The 17412-nt window shown below is 47.7% G+C and overlaps 1 protein-coding gene across 5 annotated transcripts in view; it reads left to right on the top strand.

Moving 5' to 3' along the window:
* NBEAL2 (neurobeachin like 2) overlaps window positions 1-16886 on the top strand; it is a 126691-nt gene extending 109805 nt beyond the window's left edge. For 4 of the 5 annotated variants that reach the window (XM_039368796.1, XM_039368799.1, XM_039368798.1 and 1 more), the window contains 11 exons: window positions 1151-1248; window positions 2137-2253; window positions 3116-3205; window positions 4073-4182; window positions 4280-4452; window positions 5665-5759; window positions 6574-6690; window positions 8250-8411; window positions 9090-9238; window positions 10853-10988; window positions 12320-14226. In XM_039368796.1, the coding sequence (XP_039224730.1) occupies window positions 1151-1248; window positions 2137-2253; window positions 3116-3205; window positions 4073-4182; window positions 4280-4452; window positions 5665-5759; window positions 6574-6690; window positions 8250-8411; window positions 9090-9238; window positions 10853-10988; window positions 12320-12421 (1349 nt within the window). In that variant the 3' untranslated portion in view covers window positions 12422-14226. Of the gene's footprint in view, window positions 1-1150; window positions 1249-2136; window positions 2254-3115; window positions 3206-4072; window positions 4183-4279; window positions 4453-5664; window positions 5760-6573; window positions 6691-8249; window positions 8412-9089; window positions 9239-10852; window positions 10989-12319; window positions 14227-15226 lie in introns of those variants that run through there. The other variant, XR_005559810.1, reaches the window with a different exon arrangement.
* Window positions 16887-17412: the final 526 nt, after the last annotated feature.

Below are 17412 nucleotides of genomic sequence, written 5' to 3'. Positions count from 1 at the left end.
ATGGCTCAGGGCCAGGCTATTTGCGAGACCGCCTACTACCTCATAGTTCCCTTCGTCCGGTTGGATCCCACAGGCTGGGCCTCCTTCAGGTCCCGTCGGCCAAGCAGTGCCATTTGGCGGGGCCGCGGGGGAGGGCTTTCTCTGTGATGGCGCCCACTTCTTGGAACCAGCTCCCCCCAGAGATTAGGACCACTCCCACCCTGTTGGTTTCCGCAAGCTGCTTAAGACCTGGCTTTTCCGGCAAGACTGGGGTTTATAAAATCTGACCCCTGGATGAATGTCTTTGTATTGTTTGTCTTGTTAAGTTATGTTGTGTTTTTATTGTTAGCCGCCCGGAGTCCTGCGGGAGTGGGGCGGTCTATAAATTTTAATATATATATATATAAAAATAAATAAAATAATAAAAAAAAACCTCCACAGCCCAGGGCATGCCAGTGTGGGTTCTTTACATGCCGCTGCCATGCCACCTGGTGCTGGAGGATCGCACTGCCCCAAGGATGCCGCCGGTCCCACCGAAGCCGACTTCTATGACCCCTTTTTCACCAGCGCAGCTCAGGCTGAAGTCGCAAGAGGCCCCAGGAAACCGCCTCAATACAGTGATTGACGGCTGAGGAGGTAGGCGGGACTAAGCCCTCAGAGCGGCATCTGATTGGAGGAAGTCGCCTCCCTTGTGTGATGGTACCGAGAAGTACCAGTAACTGGGGGGCATCTTATACAAGGGTGCATCTTATAGACGGAAAAATGCAGTATTTTAATTTTTGTCATTCACAAAAATGACAAAATGTTGTCACATTTTGACAAAAATTAAAATAATGTCGAAGAAACAGTGGCAGATAATAGTACACCTATCCCGTGTGTTGAATTGTCCCGTGACAAATATTCCCATGGCACATTGGCTGCAGTGAATTGTCCCGCAGTGAGTCAGCTGGGACAAGTTGACCAGGGGGTGTCCGTCGTAGCGAGTTGGCCGCAGTGAGTCAGAGCGGCGAATTGTCCAGGAGCAGAGGATCAAGGTAGATAAAACAATCCTTTGATTATTGTTCAGCTCTGCATCCAACAAGATGTCAAAACAACTTGTTCCATTTCTCTGTACTATACTGTACACTATGCAGCCAGTCGTTTCGGTCTTACACCTGCTATTTTCACTTAGGGGCAGTTGACTTGGACGCGATTGCAGATGAAACGCAACGCAAGGCTTTGGAAGGCATCATCAGTAACTTTGGGCAGACCCCCTGCCAGCTGTTGAAGGTACCAGGGGTCAATAATAATTGCAGCTGTTGTGTTTAGGACCTAGCCAGAATCAGCAGTAAAAAAGTACAGGTTGTCCTTGACTTAAAACCATTTGTTTAATGACGGTTCGAAATTACAACAGCAGTGAAAACAATGAGTTTTGACTGGTTTTAGCATTTACGACCATCGCAGCACCCTCGTAAATCAAGGAGTGAGTGAGCTGTAGTGAAGAAAATCTTGAAGATGGAGAAAGGTTGGACAAGACCTGTGAATGGTTGAGGAATTGAAGAAAGACCTTCCTTAAATATTGAAGAACGGTCATTTTAAAAGTTTAAGCTTTCGTTTTACAGGTAGTTCTCAGCTTACAACCACAATGGGAGCCAAAATTGTTGGCCGGTTTCTAAGCGAGACAGTTGTTAAGTAGGTTTTGTTTAGTCACCATTTAAAATTACAACAGTGCTAACAATAGTAAATTATGACCATGTTTCACACTTATGACCATTGCAGTGTCCCCAAGGTCATGTGATCAAAATTTAGATACTTGACAACTGACTCATATTTATGATGGTTGCAGTGTCCCAGGATCACGTGATCTCCTTTTATGACCTTCTGACAAAGTCAGTGTCCCAGGATCATGTGATCTCCTTTTATGACCTTCTGACAAAGTCAAAGGGGGAAGCCAGATTCACTTAACAACTGTGTGATTAACATAACAACTACATTGATTCCCTTAATGACTGCAGCAAGAAAGGTTGTAAAATGGGGCAGCACTCTCTTAACAACTGTCTCAGCAAGAGAAATTTTGGGTTGAATTGTGGTCATAAGTCGAGGATGGCCTATGTCTTCAGGGAAAATGAAAACTCCTTGTAAAATTGACACTGTTTTTCTTCTCCACCTTCTCTGCAGGAGCCTCACCCGGCCCGTTTCTCAGCTGAAAATGCAGCCAGGAGACTTTCTCGGCTGGACACTTATTCACCGAATATTTTTGAGAATCTGGATCAGCTCAAATCGTTCTTCGCTGAAGTAAGTCTTTCCCGCATTGAGGTGAAAAGAAGAGTTGTTTTGACTGCTTCCCATCTAGCCACCAATACGGGAAGTCCTCAACTTACGACCATTCGTTTAGTGATCCTTTGAAGTTACAACGACGCTGAGAAAAGCGGTTCTCACACTTATGACCGTCTCAGTACCCCCAAGAATTCAGGTGCTAGGCAACCAGTATGTACAGGTAGTCCTCAACTTACGAAAGTTCACTTAGTGACCATTCAGAGTAACAACGGCACCCAAAAAAGTGACTTATGACCGTTTTTCACACCTAGCACCGTTGCAGCATCCTCCACGGTCATGTGATCAAAATTCTGATGCTTGGGAACTGACTCACACTTATGACCATTGCAGTGTCCCAGAGTCACATGATCCCTCTTTTGTGATCTTCTGACAAGCAAAATCAACGGGAAAGCCAGATTCACTTAACAACCGTGTTCTTAACTTAACAACTGCCGTGATTCACTTAACAACTGCGGGAAGAAAGATAGAGCAAAATTTACTTAACGAATGTCTCAATTAGCAACAGAAAATCTGGGCTCAGTTGTGGTCGCAAGTTGAGGATTACCTGTACTTAACAACAGTTGCAGCGTCACAGGGTCACCTGATCGCTGTTTGCAACCTTCTCAGTCAGTCATTGTGGGGGAAGCTGGGTTCACTTAACGACCACATAGACGGGCTGAAGGAACTGGAGAAGGTATTTGGATGAGAAACAAAAACTGTTCAAGGAAAAGAAAAACCAAGAAAATTCAGTTATCTTTTGGAAAAACATTTTTTGGGACTGACCTCTAAAAATTTACCAGATCATAAAAACATGGTGGCTTGTCTTCTCTTCTCTGTTTAGAGCATCAGCGAACGGATCTCGCTTGTCCAGGTGGTCGTGCCCAAGAATCAGTCTCATTCTTTCATCACTCAGGGATCTCCTGACATGATGGTAAGGGGGGGGGACGGGATCCTTGGTCTCCTCCAGCAATTTTTTTAGAAAGTTGATCTAGTGGACCATTGACATAGGAGAACTGTAGATCCCAAAATAAGCCACTGCCGTTACCCACTTGGTTGAATGGGAGAAGATCTAGAACAGATATAAGAAAGGTCCTCCTCATTTAGCGCAGAGTTCACCTGTGGAACTCATTCCACAAGAAGGGATGAGGATGCTGGGCAGGATCATCTAGCGGGCTTCAGAAGAGGATGAATAAATTGGTGGAAGACAAGTCTACTGAGGACTGTGAGTCTTGAAGACACCATGTTACCTCCAAATTGGGAACTACCTGCCTCCCAATCTGAGTTGCAGGACAATAACAAGAGAAGGATATGTCCATCTCCTGCTTGGGAGCTCCAGTTGGCCACCACGAGGAGCAAAATGCTGGACTAAGAGATCCTGGGCTGATCCATCAAGTTTTTCCTTGGAAGGAGGTGTAGAACAGTCCAAAATAAATATTCATTGTTCATCCAGAGCTAATTAATTTCTGGAATTCACTGTAATAGATATGGTGGTTAGCACTAACTTGGATGGCCTTCAGAAGGGATTAGGTAAATTCCTAGAGGTCTGTTGGGGTCTACCCATCTTCAAGATCCACCATCCATGCCACTTCTATGTTAGAAATCAGTTATGGAGAAACAATCATACAAGATGGTAGTTCTCATCTTGCTTGAGACCATCCAGACCCATCTAGATGGCCACCAAGAGAAACAAAATGTCGGACCTTGGCTTGACTCAGTAAGTCCCTTCTAATATTCCCACACCCCAGCCCATTGCTTCTTCTCCCTCATTCTTAGTTGATGTTCCTCACTCTTTGTTTAGATCACAGTCAGTGCCAACGGGCTGCTGGGAACTCACAGCTGGTTGCCGTACGATAAAAACATCTCCAATTACTTCAGCTTCACCAAAGACTCCACTGTCTCCAATCCAAAGTGAGTCCTAGCTTCTTCCCCCACCGCAAGGACATTCTGAGAAGTTCCTTCAACTTCCTTTATGTCTTCCAACCTTCTTCTTGCTTTCTCCTGCCAGGACGCAACGCTACCTTTACGGCCCTTTTGCTCCGGGGGCAGAGTTGTCCTCCAAGACATTGGTGGTCTCTCACGACGGCAAGCTCCTCTTCAGTGGTGGCCACTGGGACAACAGCTTGCGGGTCACCTCGTTGAGTAAAGGAAAGGTGATTGGACACATCAATCGTCACATAGGTAGGGATCCGTGTGTCTGCCAACTCTTTTTTTTTTTTTGAAAATTTCATCCATTTAACGTCGGTGGGGATGCATGAATGAGGACTGTTAGCAGGTCCAGTTTAAATGAGCTTCATCATCATAGGTGGTCCTTGAGGTATGACTGTAATGGAGCATTCCATTACGGTCGCAAACTGTGACAGTTCTTAAGCGAGGGGAACACGTGAGTACCTCACTTAACAGTCTCAATCTCTCTGTCCCTGATGTGGTCATTTGCCAGAGCACGAGACAGACCCAGCACAGACTGAGGGCTATCAAGGGCTTGTGGGAACCTGGCAGGGGAGTGGGTGATATATATGAGGGGTGGATGCTGCAGTTCCCTGTGCTGAGTCACATGAATGAATGACTGCAGTCGTATGAATGAATGCTGCAGCAAACATAAGTAGCCTTTGGGAGACCCATAGTCACCCAGCCAGCTTTCATGCCCAAGGCAGGACTACAATTCACCATCTCCTAGTGCAGTGGTTCTCAACCTTTTTAATGCTGCGACCCCCAACCGGTCGTAAGTCGAGGACTACTCAACCGGTCGTAAGTCGAGGACTACTCAACGGGTGCAGCACCATTTGCAGAATGGGACTTTTGGCGGGCTCAGCAGGGCAGAGACAGCCTGGACAATTCCTATTGGCTTTTGAAAGCCAATAGAATTAGACTCTATTCAAGAGAGTCTCTTCTATTGGGTTTCAAAAGCCAATAGAATAAAAGGGAGTAGCACAGCTAAGGAAAAGGGGGGAAAAAATGGCGGACTGCGTTGTTTGGCGACCCCCGTGAAATGGTCGTTCGACCCCAAATGGGGTCCCGACCCACAGGTGGAGAACCACTGGACTAGTGATTGAGCCAAAGTCTCCCCCCCCCCTTGCTTTTATGTCTAAGGTGAAACTAGACCTCACCATCTCCTGTTGATTGACCCAAAGTCACCCAGCTGGCTGTTGTGCCTAAGACGGGATTAGAAATCATTAAGGCAGGACTAGAACTCACTGCCTCCTGCTGACTAGCCCAAAGTCACCCAATCGGCTTTCGTGCCTAATGTGAGACTAGAACTCACGGTCTCCTGGTGATTGACCCAAAGTCACCCAGCTGACCTTCATGGCTATGGGGGGGGACTGGAGATCTCCAGGCGGTTGGTCTTGCGTTTCTCCTGGGCTTTGCATGAGGTCTTCTTCCCCTTCCCAACAGATGTGGTCACCTGCTTGGCCTTAGATCTGTGTGGAATCTACCTCATTTCTGGATCGCGGGACACCACCTGCCTCGTGTGGCAAGTTCTCCAACAGGTAAGAGAACTCCTTGGATTTGAGAACTCCTTTGGTTTTGCTTAGGGCAGGGGTAGTCCACCATGGCTCTTTTATGACTCGTGGACTTCAACTCCCAGAATTCCTGAGCCAGCACAGCTGGCTCAGGAATTCTGGGAGTTGAAGTCCATGAGTCATAAAAGAGCCAAGGTGGACTACCCCTGGCTTAGGAGATTCCCTTCCATCCTGGCTGAGATGATCCTAGACTTCCGGTGTTCGCCTTCTTCTCCACCTTCCACTCCCAGCATTCCCTGGGGCCTGTCCAGGAAGAGTGAGACACTTTCTCAGCGTACAGTTCTGGCCCAGACTTAAATTTCTCTTATCTGCCTATGGTTTCAATTGCAGCTTTTCCTCCTGTTCCTCAAGGCCTTTCCTTCTTCCCGCTACATGTGCCAAGTTTGAAGCGTGCCTGTGCTATTCCGCCCATTATCGCTTCTCAGCTTGCCAGCGAACTTGGGGGGAGAGGAAGGGAAGAACAGAATGCTAGTTACAGACCGGTTCCCAAAACAATGTTATCATGTTTAATTGGACAATGTGACATGCACTAATGGAGGGAAGGTAGAATCCATATCTTTAATATAATGATTTAAGCGGGGATTAGCCAGAGCTGGTTTTGCTTTCAAACGTGCCGAAATGATGTACTCAATATTAAGTTTTACATAAAGAGATCAGATCGTCTCTAGAGTGCTTGGGTCAGAACCTTGACAACATCTATTGGGGAGGTGCAGACTAGACTAGATGACCTCTTAAGCCCCTTCCAGCTCCATGATTCTGTCTTTTTCCCTTATCCAATCAGGGTGGACTGTCTTGTGGCTTAGCCTCCAAGCCAGTTCAGGTCCTCTACGGACATGAAGATGAAGTCACGTGTGTTGGCATCAGCACTGAGTTGGACATGGCGGTGTCGGGGTCCAAGGTAAAGACTCTCTTGCTTCATTTCCCATCTGGTTGGGAGCCCTGATCCAAGTGTTGCTTGGCAGATGACGCAGGAAGTCAAAAATCAAAGCATCTCTCCCTGACTCAGGGTTTTTGACAAAGGGAAAGTGGTTCCTTTCATGGCATGGTTTTTGCAGTTTTCTTTAGCAAGATTGATTGAGACAAAAGTTTTCTTTAGCAAGATTTGTTGAAAGTTTTCTTTAGCAAGATTGATTCAGACGAAAGTTTTCTTTAGCGCAGACATGTCAAACACAAGGGCCGGGGATGGGATGCGGCCCGCGAAGTGGTTTCACGTGGCCCACGAAGCCATCCTGGAAACAATGAGGGAACGGCCCCCGCTGCCTTGACCCTGGCCCAGGCCAGCCGGGAGCCAATGTACAATTTTGTGGTGGCCATCTATGCTGAAACGCATTCAGTCTTAGCTCCACAAGGCCGTCCAGAAATAGCGAGGAACCGGCTCCTGCCGCGTCGCCCCCACCCCCTGGGTGCATGTTGGGGAGGGGTCCCCCTTTATGAGGAATGAAGAAATGGACCATGTCTTGGCGCTTGCCCCGGTCCCCCCCTTTCTGCCAGAGACCCTCAGATCTGTCCCACTCCTGCCCAGGCCCCCACGGGCACTCTTGACGCGAACGATGTAGAGCTGGCCACGCCCACCCAGTAGGCCACACCCACTCCATCCACGCCCACCCAGTAGCCCTCCCCTCCCCGAGGGCAACCGCAATGCTGATGCAGCCCTCAATGAAATTGAGTTTGACACCCTTGCTTTAGCGAGTTTAGTGAGATTGAGACTAAAGTTTTCTTTAGCGAGATTGATTGAAAGTTTTCTTTAGCAAGATTGATTGAGGCGAAAGTTTTCTTTAGCAAGATTGATTGAAACAAAAGGTATGATGCTATAGAAATTCTAGCAATTAAACAGTTTCTTACTTAAAACGAGTATATCATACATACATCAGAATAGACATGTTCTAACAGCCATTGTTCAGAATGGCACACAGTCTCCAGTTTGAGTAGGGGGTTGGACTAGAAGACCTCCAAAGTCCCTTCCAACTCTTATTCTATGTCTTTTCAAGCATCTTGCACAAGATCACCTTTTCATTAATTTTGGAGAAGGGTAGCAAAACTATTTGCACAATAGTCTTCTGCCTCTTTGCAGATAGTCCTTGATTTACAACCGATCATTTCGCAACTACTCAAAGTTATGACAGACCTACGTAGAAGTTACCTACAACCCGGATACAATCCACACTTATAGCGAACAATGAATTCACATTTATTACTGCTGTTATTATTTAAAGACTAGACCCTTGCACTTATAACCACAGTGATTTCCTTAATGACGGCTGCAAACAATATTGTAAAATCAGGATGGTCGTGTGACAGACCGTTTTTGTGACGGGTCTGGGATTCTAAACTAATATCTAAAATTATTCTCTTTTTTTTTTTCATTCTTGCCACGCTCCTTTCCCTAATCATCCTGCGGGTCTTCTCGCTGGGCCAAACCCTAATTTCAAGCATTTTCTTCCTTCCTGTCTCCACCAGGATGGCACCATCCTTGTGCACACCATCCGCCGAGGGCAGTTCATGATGTCGCTGAAGCCCCCCTGTGAGTGTTCTCTGCCGGTCACCATCTCCAACCTGGTTGTGGGTCACCAGGGGCAGATCGTGGTCCAGACAGTTGTGGGGGGAAGAACCTCTCTCAAGGTACAAGCTGGGAGGGAGGGAGGGAGGGAGGGAGGGAGGGAGGGAGGAGGGGGAGGGAGGAGGATATTTGTAGTTCACGGTTGGACAGTGAAGTCCTGGGCGCTCTCTGAGCTGGGTAGTTTTCTTGCAAAAGTTTCATGACCCAACTAGGGAACATCATCAGTGCTAGAAAGGAGGAGGAGGAAGAGGAGGAGGAGGAGGAGGAAGGACTGTGGGGTCCCTGGTGCTCTCTGAGCTGGGTGGTTTGCTTGCAGATGTTTCATGACCCAACTAGGTAACATCATCAGGGCTAGAAGGGAGTGGAGTTTGGGAGGAGGAGGAAATGATGATGATCATCACTATCATCATCTCCCTCCTTGGTGCTGAGTTGGTTTTTCTTATAGACATTTCATGACCCAACTAGATAACGTCATCAGTACTAGAAGCGAGTGGGGACTGTGGGGATGAGGAGGGGAGGGGGAAGACTGTGGAGTGCTGGATGCCCTCCGAGCCTGATGGAGTGGACTTGGCGGAAAGAAGGGGGAGGGGAAGGAAAAACAGTTATAACTCATTTTTTTTCAGTGCCACTGTAATTTCAAACAGCTACTAAACGATTAGTTGTAAATTGAGGACTATCTCTACTTCCTACGGGCCCTGCTCAGCTAACCCCCAGCTTCTCCTCCTTGCTCCTCACTCAAGGACAAGTTTGCCCTCCACCTGTACTCCGTCAATGGCAAGCATCTGTCTTCTGTCCCTCTGGATGAGCAAGTTACCTCGATGTGTGTCACGGAGGACTTTGTCGTGCTGGGCACCCTTCAGTGTTCATTGCAGATCAAGGACCTTCAGAGGTAACCTTCTTCTCCTGCCTCGGTTTCTCTTTTTTGACACATGGCTACCGTGTTCTCTCGGTGGGACTTACGGTATCTATGCTTAGATATCGCCAGGCGCGAACAAACAGACCCACAGGGGTAGAGTTCAAAGCAGCTACTTTATTGTTGAATGCCTGTTTACAGGAATCTTCCCAGACCAGCCTGGGAAAGACCAGATAAGACTCAAAGACATTCAAGGGACGGTCAGACTTTAGCAGTAGTAGTTTTTTCCCCCTATGGTAGTTTCTCAGTTAAACTAGAGTTCCCCCAACCTTTTCAGCCTGGCGGCCCAGAAGGAAAGGGAGCAGAAGGGAAATGTGTGTGCCTGTGGCTTTGTGTGTGCATGCGCAAATGGGCGCGTTCACGACAGCAGCACTAGCACGACAGCATGCTAGCTGCACGCACCCACGGCACGCATGCTGTGCCTGTGCATATGCGCAAGTGGGCTGCTGGCGCCCACGTGACATTGGTGGCAGTACTAGCATCCCCGTGCATGTGCAAATGGTGCACTAGTGCCCGCGCGGCAGTGCTACCACAAGTGGGGCAGAGCTCGCCAGCTATTCCCAGGTTAAGTGGTCAACAGACGGGCCGCAGACTATACATTGGAGACCCCTGAATTAGAGTATTGCTTTCTGCTTAATTGTTTGTCTTGTGTTAATCCATGCTTATCTGGGTTTCTGTTTCTGTGGCCTCCTTGGTGCTCACTGAGCTTGTTTGCTTGCAGCCATTTCAGTTTGGTCATCAAACGTCTGCAAGTAAACAACCAAGCTCAGAGAGCACCAAGAAACCCACAATCCAGCCAAGATTCAGTTCTTCGTTTTCTCACACCCAACACACAGAGTTTTGCCAGAGTAAACTTGTTATTCTCACCCTAAGGGGGAGATTCTATGGAGCAGCTGTTCTAATCTTGTTTTCATGATCCATTTCTGATTTGGGCTGTCTTTTGTCTCACACCCGTCCTTGTACTCACTATAGCTGTGAAACTTCCATCACACCCCCTCCCCAGTCGTGGGCACAACCCATCACAAACACTGTCTAACCCACCCTCTTTCTGAAACTGTTCTTCTCTTTGGAGACCTTATTCCTGATTTGATGTGACCAAGATATTCTTGTTTCAGCAACACAAGTTGTCCCCGACTTACAACCATTCATTTAGTGACTGATCTAAGTTACAACAACACTGAAAAAGATCTTATGACTGTTTTTCACATCACACTTGTCGCATCCCCTGTGGCCACGTGATCAAATTTCAGACTGTTCAGCAACTGGCATGTACTGATGACGGTTGCCGTGTCTCGGGGGTCCCTTGATCCCCTTTTGTGACCATCTGATGATGGGGAAGCCGGATTCACTTAACGATGTTACTAACTGAACAACCGCAGAGATTCACTTAACAACTATGGCAAGAATGGTCGTAAAGTGGGGCAAAACTCTCTTAACAATTTTGGGTTCCATTTTGGTTGTAAGTCGAGGACCGTCTGTCAGGGAGAGTCCAGAGGAGATGGGCAGGATAATAAGTGTAATTTCCATGTGCAAAAAGGTGGCAGGCTGGGAAATTTATCCCATGATTCCCTGCATTTTCTCTCCCACCAGGTTGCAGCCGGCAGTTCCTTCTCTGATCATGAAGGTCCCCATCCACAGCGTCTCCGTGACGAAAGAGAAGAGCCATATCTTGGTGGGTCTGGAAGACGGGAAGCTGATAGTGGTGGGTGCAGGACAACCTTCGGAGGTGAGAGTCAGCCCCTCTGCCCTCCACAACTCAGCTTAATTCCTCTAGGGCAGGGCTAGGCCACCTCGGCTCTTTTATGACTGGTGGACTTCAACTCCCAGAATTCCTGAGCCAGCCATGCTGAGGGGAAAGGGAGAGGTTTCCAAGCTGAGCCATGCTGGCTCAGGAATTCTGGGAGTTGAAGTCCATGAGTCATAAAATAGCCAAGGTGGCCTACCCCTGAGTTACTAGGAAGATGAGGGGATTTCAACTCCCAGAATCCCTCTGCCAGCATGGCACCCTATATCAGGATTAGGCATTCTTGGCTCTTTTATGACTCCTGAACTTCAACTCCCAGAATTCCTGAGCCAGCCATGCTGAGGGGAAAGGGAGAGTTTCCAAGCTGAGCCAGGCTGGCTCAGGAATTCTGGGAGTTGAAGTCCACGAGTCATGAAGGGGCCAAAGTTTCCCTCATGCTGACTCAGGAATTCTGGGAGTTGAAGTCCACCAGTCATAAAAGGGCCAAGTTTGAAGGCCCCTGGTTTAAATATTTAAATATTTTTCCCTCACAGTCACGTGATCAGAATTCAGGCATTTGGGCAGGGCTAGGCCACCTCGGCTCATTTATGACTGGTGGACTTCAACTCCCAGAATTCCTGAGCCAGCCATGCTGAGGGGAAAGGGAGAGGTTTCCAAGCTGAGCCAGGCTGGCTCAGGAATTCTGGGAGTTGAAGTCCACGAGTCATAAAAGAGCCCAGGTGGCCTACCCCTGGCCTAGGGACCAGAATTGGGGGCCTGGAGAACACATCACCAGCTCCTGTTGCAGTGTGGTGAAACCCGGGGGAGATGTTGTGAGTCACCCCCTCTTGTTTAAACTGCTCATCCATGTGGGTGCTCCATCACTAGACGGTCCCTACAAGAACTGGACAGCCATTTGTCCAGGATTGCATAAGGTGGCCTGCCTGAGCAGGGGGTTGGACTAGAAGACCTCCAAGGTCCCTTCCAACGTCATTCTGAGGAGGAGGGGGGAGGAGGAGGGTTTCCTGCCTGAGCAGGGGGTTGGTCTAGAAGACCTCCAGGGTTCCTTCCAACCCTATGATTCTATGTTCTGTGGCAACCATAGTCTTCCCAATTCCACCTCCTAGACCGGCCTCCCACTTGAGGAACCTTCTAAATGGCTACTCTTCCATCTCCAGCTGTTCGTCATCCCAGCTGGACATGACGGAGACCTTAAAAGTCCACCATGGTCAAAATTCTACTGGTTCTCTGCGACCCTGTCTTGGTCGAGCAGAGCCTGAGAAGCTCTTGAGGTTCTGGATCCTCCTTTGCCCACCTCTCTTCTCGTTCTCCAGGTGCGGACGGGCCAGTTCCACCGCCGGCTCTGGCGCTCAACGCGGCGTATCTCCCAGGTGTCTTCGGGCGAGACAGAATACCATCCGACGGAGTCCAAATAGAGGCCTCGTTTTTAATTTCCTGTTGCCTTGTAATCACCCCTCTGCCAGTGGACCCCAGGTTCTCCCAGGAGAAGGTCCACCACGGCTGCTGCCTCTCGTGTCGCGTGGCTGCGGGATCCTTGCGGCTGTAGGGATACCCTACGGCAACTCCCCAGGAGCGTGAACCTGCACACATCTGGAGCAGGCTCCTGAATGCAGTGCATGCAGCAGAACAATCTAGGTTTTGTGTGTGTGTGTGTGTATGCGTGTGTGCGTGTGTGTGTGTGGTTTCCCTGAGTCCATTCAGCTGTTGCCCACCGATTGATGCTATATTACTGTTGATTCCTGTAGAGCTTGAAACGTCAAATGTTTGTATTGTCTTACACTGGAGAGCGTGAGCGAAGGAAGAATGGGGGGGAGGGCTGCCAGATTGTCTTTGCCCCTTCCCACTGTGTGTTAGAATCGGGTGGGAGGGTCACAAGTGAAGCAATAGACATCCCAACCTTTAAAATGCGGGTGGTCTCTTGGTGGTGGCCTTAAGGAGACGTTAGTTGCACTACACGGAACACCTGCAACCGAAGTGGACCCCCGTTGCTTTCCGTGTCCTGGTGGGTGAGAAGTTCTCTTGAACTCTGAATAAAGCTTTAAAGGGAGGCCAGCTCTTGGTCCTCAAGTTGTAATCAAGAAAGGTGGACAGGGCAGGGCAACCCATAAGTGTTATGCCAGAGATGGGGCAGGAGGTGAATTCTAATCTCATACGGTATGAAAAAAGTGAGCTTTCCCCATAGGTGTGGTGCCCTCTGGTGGCCTGGTGTTGGAAACCTTCCTTGGACAGTTGACCACTGGGGATATGGGAGGCCCAGACATTCATTCGTTGGGGGCCAACTGTTTCCAACACATGCCCCACATACCTTCACTAGCAATAAAAGACAACCTTGGTGCCCGTGGGTTATACCCAATCCTGCCTCAAGGCCTTATGATTCTGCGTGTTCGAGCAAGGAGCCTTGGGAGTGGAGGATGGTACCCCCAGTCAGTTCTCCTCTTCACTCCTCACTTTCAGAAAATCCACTCAATAGACACTCCCTATAAGTCTTGGCCAAGGTCTTCCTGGTGGAAACAGTGACTCTCTCCTCCATCCTTTACATGTTTTATGGATATGGGCACCATCTTCCTCTTAAGCACCTGTTGATATCTGCACTTTTAAACTTCTGCACGGAGATGAGGGAGCAAGAAGGTTCTGAGATACCAGAAACCGCACAAGTTTCAGCACGAAGACAAATTGGAGCAGATTCCACATTGGAAGGAGAATATCAGCTCTGTCTGACCTTCCTGTCTCTTGCGGTGGTCCTGAAGATCTCTCCAAACCAAGACAAGGTCCTCCATTGCTCCACAGCTGTTCCAACTACCAGCCTTCTTGGGAAGGTCATTCCATCTCTTCGCCTACGTGGTTGAAGGAAGCTGCGCCCCTGAAGGAGAGCACTTCTGGTTTCACACGTTCAACCTGTTGGCCTGGAACAAGGTGATCCTTCATCCACTCATGTCTGGATTATCCCTCTGCCCCACTTCTGTGGCTCCACAAAGCGCGTTGATGAAGTTGAATGTCCTGGAGAAGAATTGGTTCCCATCTCCATCCTCACGTGGCTTCCTTCCTGGTTTGCGTTGTCTTTTGTGGTGGTCTTCTTCCTAAGGGAGAACATACTTTGTCCTCCAGGCACACCACTGAAGTTCTTCTATCTTCACTTGCCCCTAGAACAGTGTTTCTCAACCTTGACCATTTTAAGGCATGTGGACTTCAACTCCCAGAATTCCACAGCCAGCAATGCTGGCTGTGGAATTCTGGGAGTTGAAGTCCACATGCCTTAAAATGGTCAAGGTTGAGAAACACTGCCCTAGAAAGCAATTCCATTGTTTGACCTCTGAGCTTCCTTGATTTTTATCCTGCTCTTAATTATTCTACTGTTGGGTTTGTTGGTTCATCCTCCTGTTAGGAAGAGGGAGAAGAAGACAGCTGCTGTTCTGCACCTTTGCAGATGAGAAATTTGCAGATTCGCAGAAGCTGGCTCAGATATTTCTTGGGATGTTATAGCACCACAAATTGAAGCATTAGAACAGGGTTTCTCAACCTTGAGAACTCGAAGACGTGTGAATTTCAACGCCCAGAATTCTGGGAGTTATAGTCCACCCCTCTTAAAGCACGCTGGCTGGGGGAATCTGGGAGTCGAACTCCTCCCATCCTAAAGCATGCCAGCTGGGGGATTCTGGGAGTTGAAGCCCACCCCTCTTAAAGCAGGCAAGCTGGGGGATTCTGGGAGTTGAAGCCCACCCCTCTTAAAGCTTACTGGCTGGGGGATTCTGGGAGTCAAACTCCTCCCATTTTAAAGCATGCCAGCTGGGGGATTCTGGGAGCTGAAGCCCACCCCTCTTAAAGCAGGCAAGCTGGGGGATTCTGGGAGTTGAAGTCCCCCCCTCTTAAAGTATGCTGGCTAGGGGATTCTAGGAGTTGGAGTCCTCCCCTCTTAAAGCATGCCGGCTGGGGGATTCTGGGAGTTGGAGTCCTCCCCTCTTAAAGCATACTGGCTGGGGAATTCTGGGAGTTGAAATCCACCCATTTTAAAGCCTGCTCACTGGGGAATTATGGGAGATGAAGTCCACACATCTTTAAGTTGCTAAGGTTGAGAACACTTCAGTAAGAAATTCAAGATGGTGTTTTCCCTCCTTTTTGGCCCACTAACACATCTACCTTTACGTGGAGGAAAACGGAGTCCAGGTTACAAATGTTTTATCATGTTCTTTCCACCTCTCTCGTTTTCTCTCTTTCTTCCCCAGGTAAGCATTCTCTAGGAGACTACAAATCCAACCATCCCCAGCCAGAATGTGTGTCCAACACTATGGATCTCCCAAAACCAAGACAAGATCTTCAATTGCTCCACAATTGTCTGCAAGGTTGAAATCGTTCTTAAAATCTGTTTTCTAATATCCTACCCACTCCAGGTCTTCTTTCTCTCTCAAAAAAAGAAAATTTTGAAATAGAGACCAATTTCCACGAAGTGCAATATTTTCACTTTGGAGAAAATTAAGTGTCTTTGGGTTTGTTTTCTCCCCCAAATCTCCTGCAGCGTCAACTCCGGGTGACTTTTCAATGTACAAAAACCTCTTTTGTAACTTTTACGAATATCAGCGTTCCAAATTTTTTCTACCGGTTTTAATTATTATTATTATTATTTGTATTTAAAAGGGGCAGAGGTGTTAACTTTTCAGAGTTTTCCCGACTCCACGAAAAAAGCACCAGGGTGGATATGTCCTTTAACCCGCGTGAAATTTAACACTGGTGTTTTGTCACTGTTGGTTGATTCACAACGACTGCGGTTCTGAAATTTCTAAGATTGTTGGGCTGGTTTGTTCGAGAGAATCTGAGCGGGGTGGGTTTATTTAGTGCAAATTTAAGGCTGGCAAAACAGGGTCCTCGTGTCTGTTGGCACAGGGCAATGCACTGAGGTGTCCTTTCCACGTGTGCGTTGTGCACAATCTATACTGTGGTGGGTAGTAGTAGTACACAATCATTTTTGGCACAGTGGAAGTGGAGAAAGAGAAGAGAGAGAAACCGAATTCTCTCTAGACCCACAAATTTCTCTCTGTTGCAAAGCTTTTTAAAAAAAAATATGAATATTTTTAAAGAAAGAGAAGCATTCTCTGGAATTAAACATATTTCGGATTTGCACGCAAGCAAAACTCGGTTGCAAAAAATGCTTCCAGACAACTTTTCAGCTTGAAGACGGGCAGATGTCAACTCCCAGAATTCCTCAGCCAGCAGGCTGGCTGGGGAATTCTGGGAGTTGAAGTCCACTCATTTTCAAGCGTCCAAGTTTGTTTTAAGGATTGGAATTACAGGAACAGGGGTTGCCTTTATGTCACCCCACCCCCACCCCAGAAACCTCTATTTTGCCCTGATCCAGGACCGAGGACCGTCAAAGATCCATGCTCCACTTCGAGCTGAGCCATTGTTCCAGCCCAGCCTTCTCGGTTTAAGTATGGCCGTTGGTTGCTCAATTTCTCTTGCCTGTTTTTAAAGAGAAAGGGGAAATCTGTATTTTGCAATAAATAAATTATAAAGGAGGCACACATCTGCAGCAACCACGGTGTTTAAAAACGCCCCTTGCAGATTGAGCTACCTGTGAGTAAGGAAGGAATTGCAAGCTTTCTGGATGTTGCTGGATGTTGCTGGTAGTCTCCCAAGAGGGTGTTTTAAAAGGGGGGTTTGGTTTTAAAAGGCCTGTGGGGCAGGATAAATCCCCCTTAGCCTGCACTGCCTTGCGTCTTTTTTTTCTTCCAGAGAAATGAAAAGCACAATCTGAATTTTTTAAAATTTAGAAAAATAAAAAATATGCCTTAAACTTGAATGGGACTGCTTGCCTTGAATTTTACTGGTTTTGCCTCACAATGGAGGATATTTCTGTTCACCTGACTTTAAATAAACGGCTAAAAAAAAGCAGCGTTGTGTAATTGTTGGCTGTTGTATGTGACACTTTGGTTGTGGTTCCAGTTAGGAGTAGGAACACAAAAAGAAGGCAGTTACGAAATCGGGGTGTTCCACCCAAGGCTGAGTTAACTTATCTTAACGTTAATTTTACTGATTAGACAGGCAGTCCTCGACTTATGACTGTTTGCTTAGTGGCCAAAGTTAGAGCAGCTCTGAAAAAAGTGAATTAGGACCGTTTTTCACACTTAGGACCGTTGCAGCTTCCCCATGGTCACGTGATCAAAATTCAGAAGCCTGGCAACTGACTCATATTTATGACGGTCGCAGTGTCCCAGGGGTGTCATGTGATCCCCTTTTGTGACCTGGGAAGCTAAGTCAATAGGGAAGCCGGATTCACTTAACGACCGTGTGACTAACTTAACCACTGCAATGGTTTATTTAACTACCGTTGCAGGAAAAATGGAGCAAAACTCACTTTACAAATATCTCATTTATCAACAGAAATTTTTGGCTGAATTGTGGTCAAACATCCACT

Source organism: Crotalus tigris, unplaced genomic scaffold, assembly GCF_016545835.1.
Source record: "Crotalus tigris isolate CLP2741 ecotype Arizona unplaced genomic scaffold, ASM1654583v1 scf7180000020932.1150333, whole genome shotgun sequence".
Lineage (NCBI taxonomy): Eukaryota > Metazoa > Chordata > Lepidosauria > Squamata > Viperidae > Crotalus > Crotalus tigris.
This window is presented reverse-complemented; position numbering and strand designations above follow the sequence as displayed.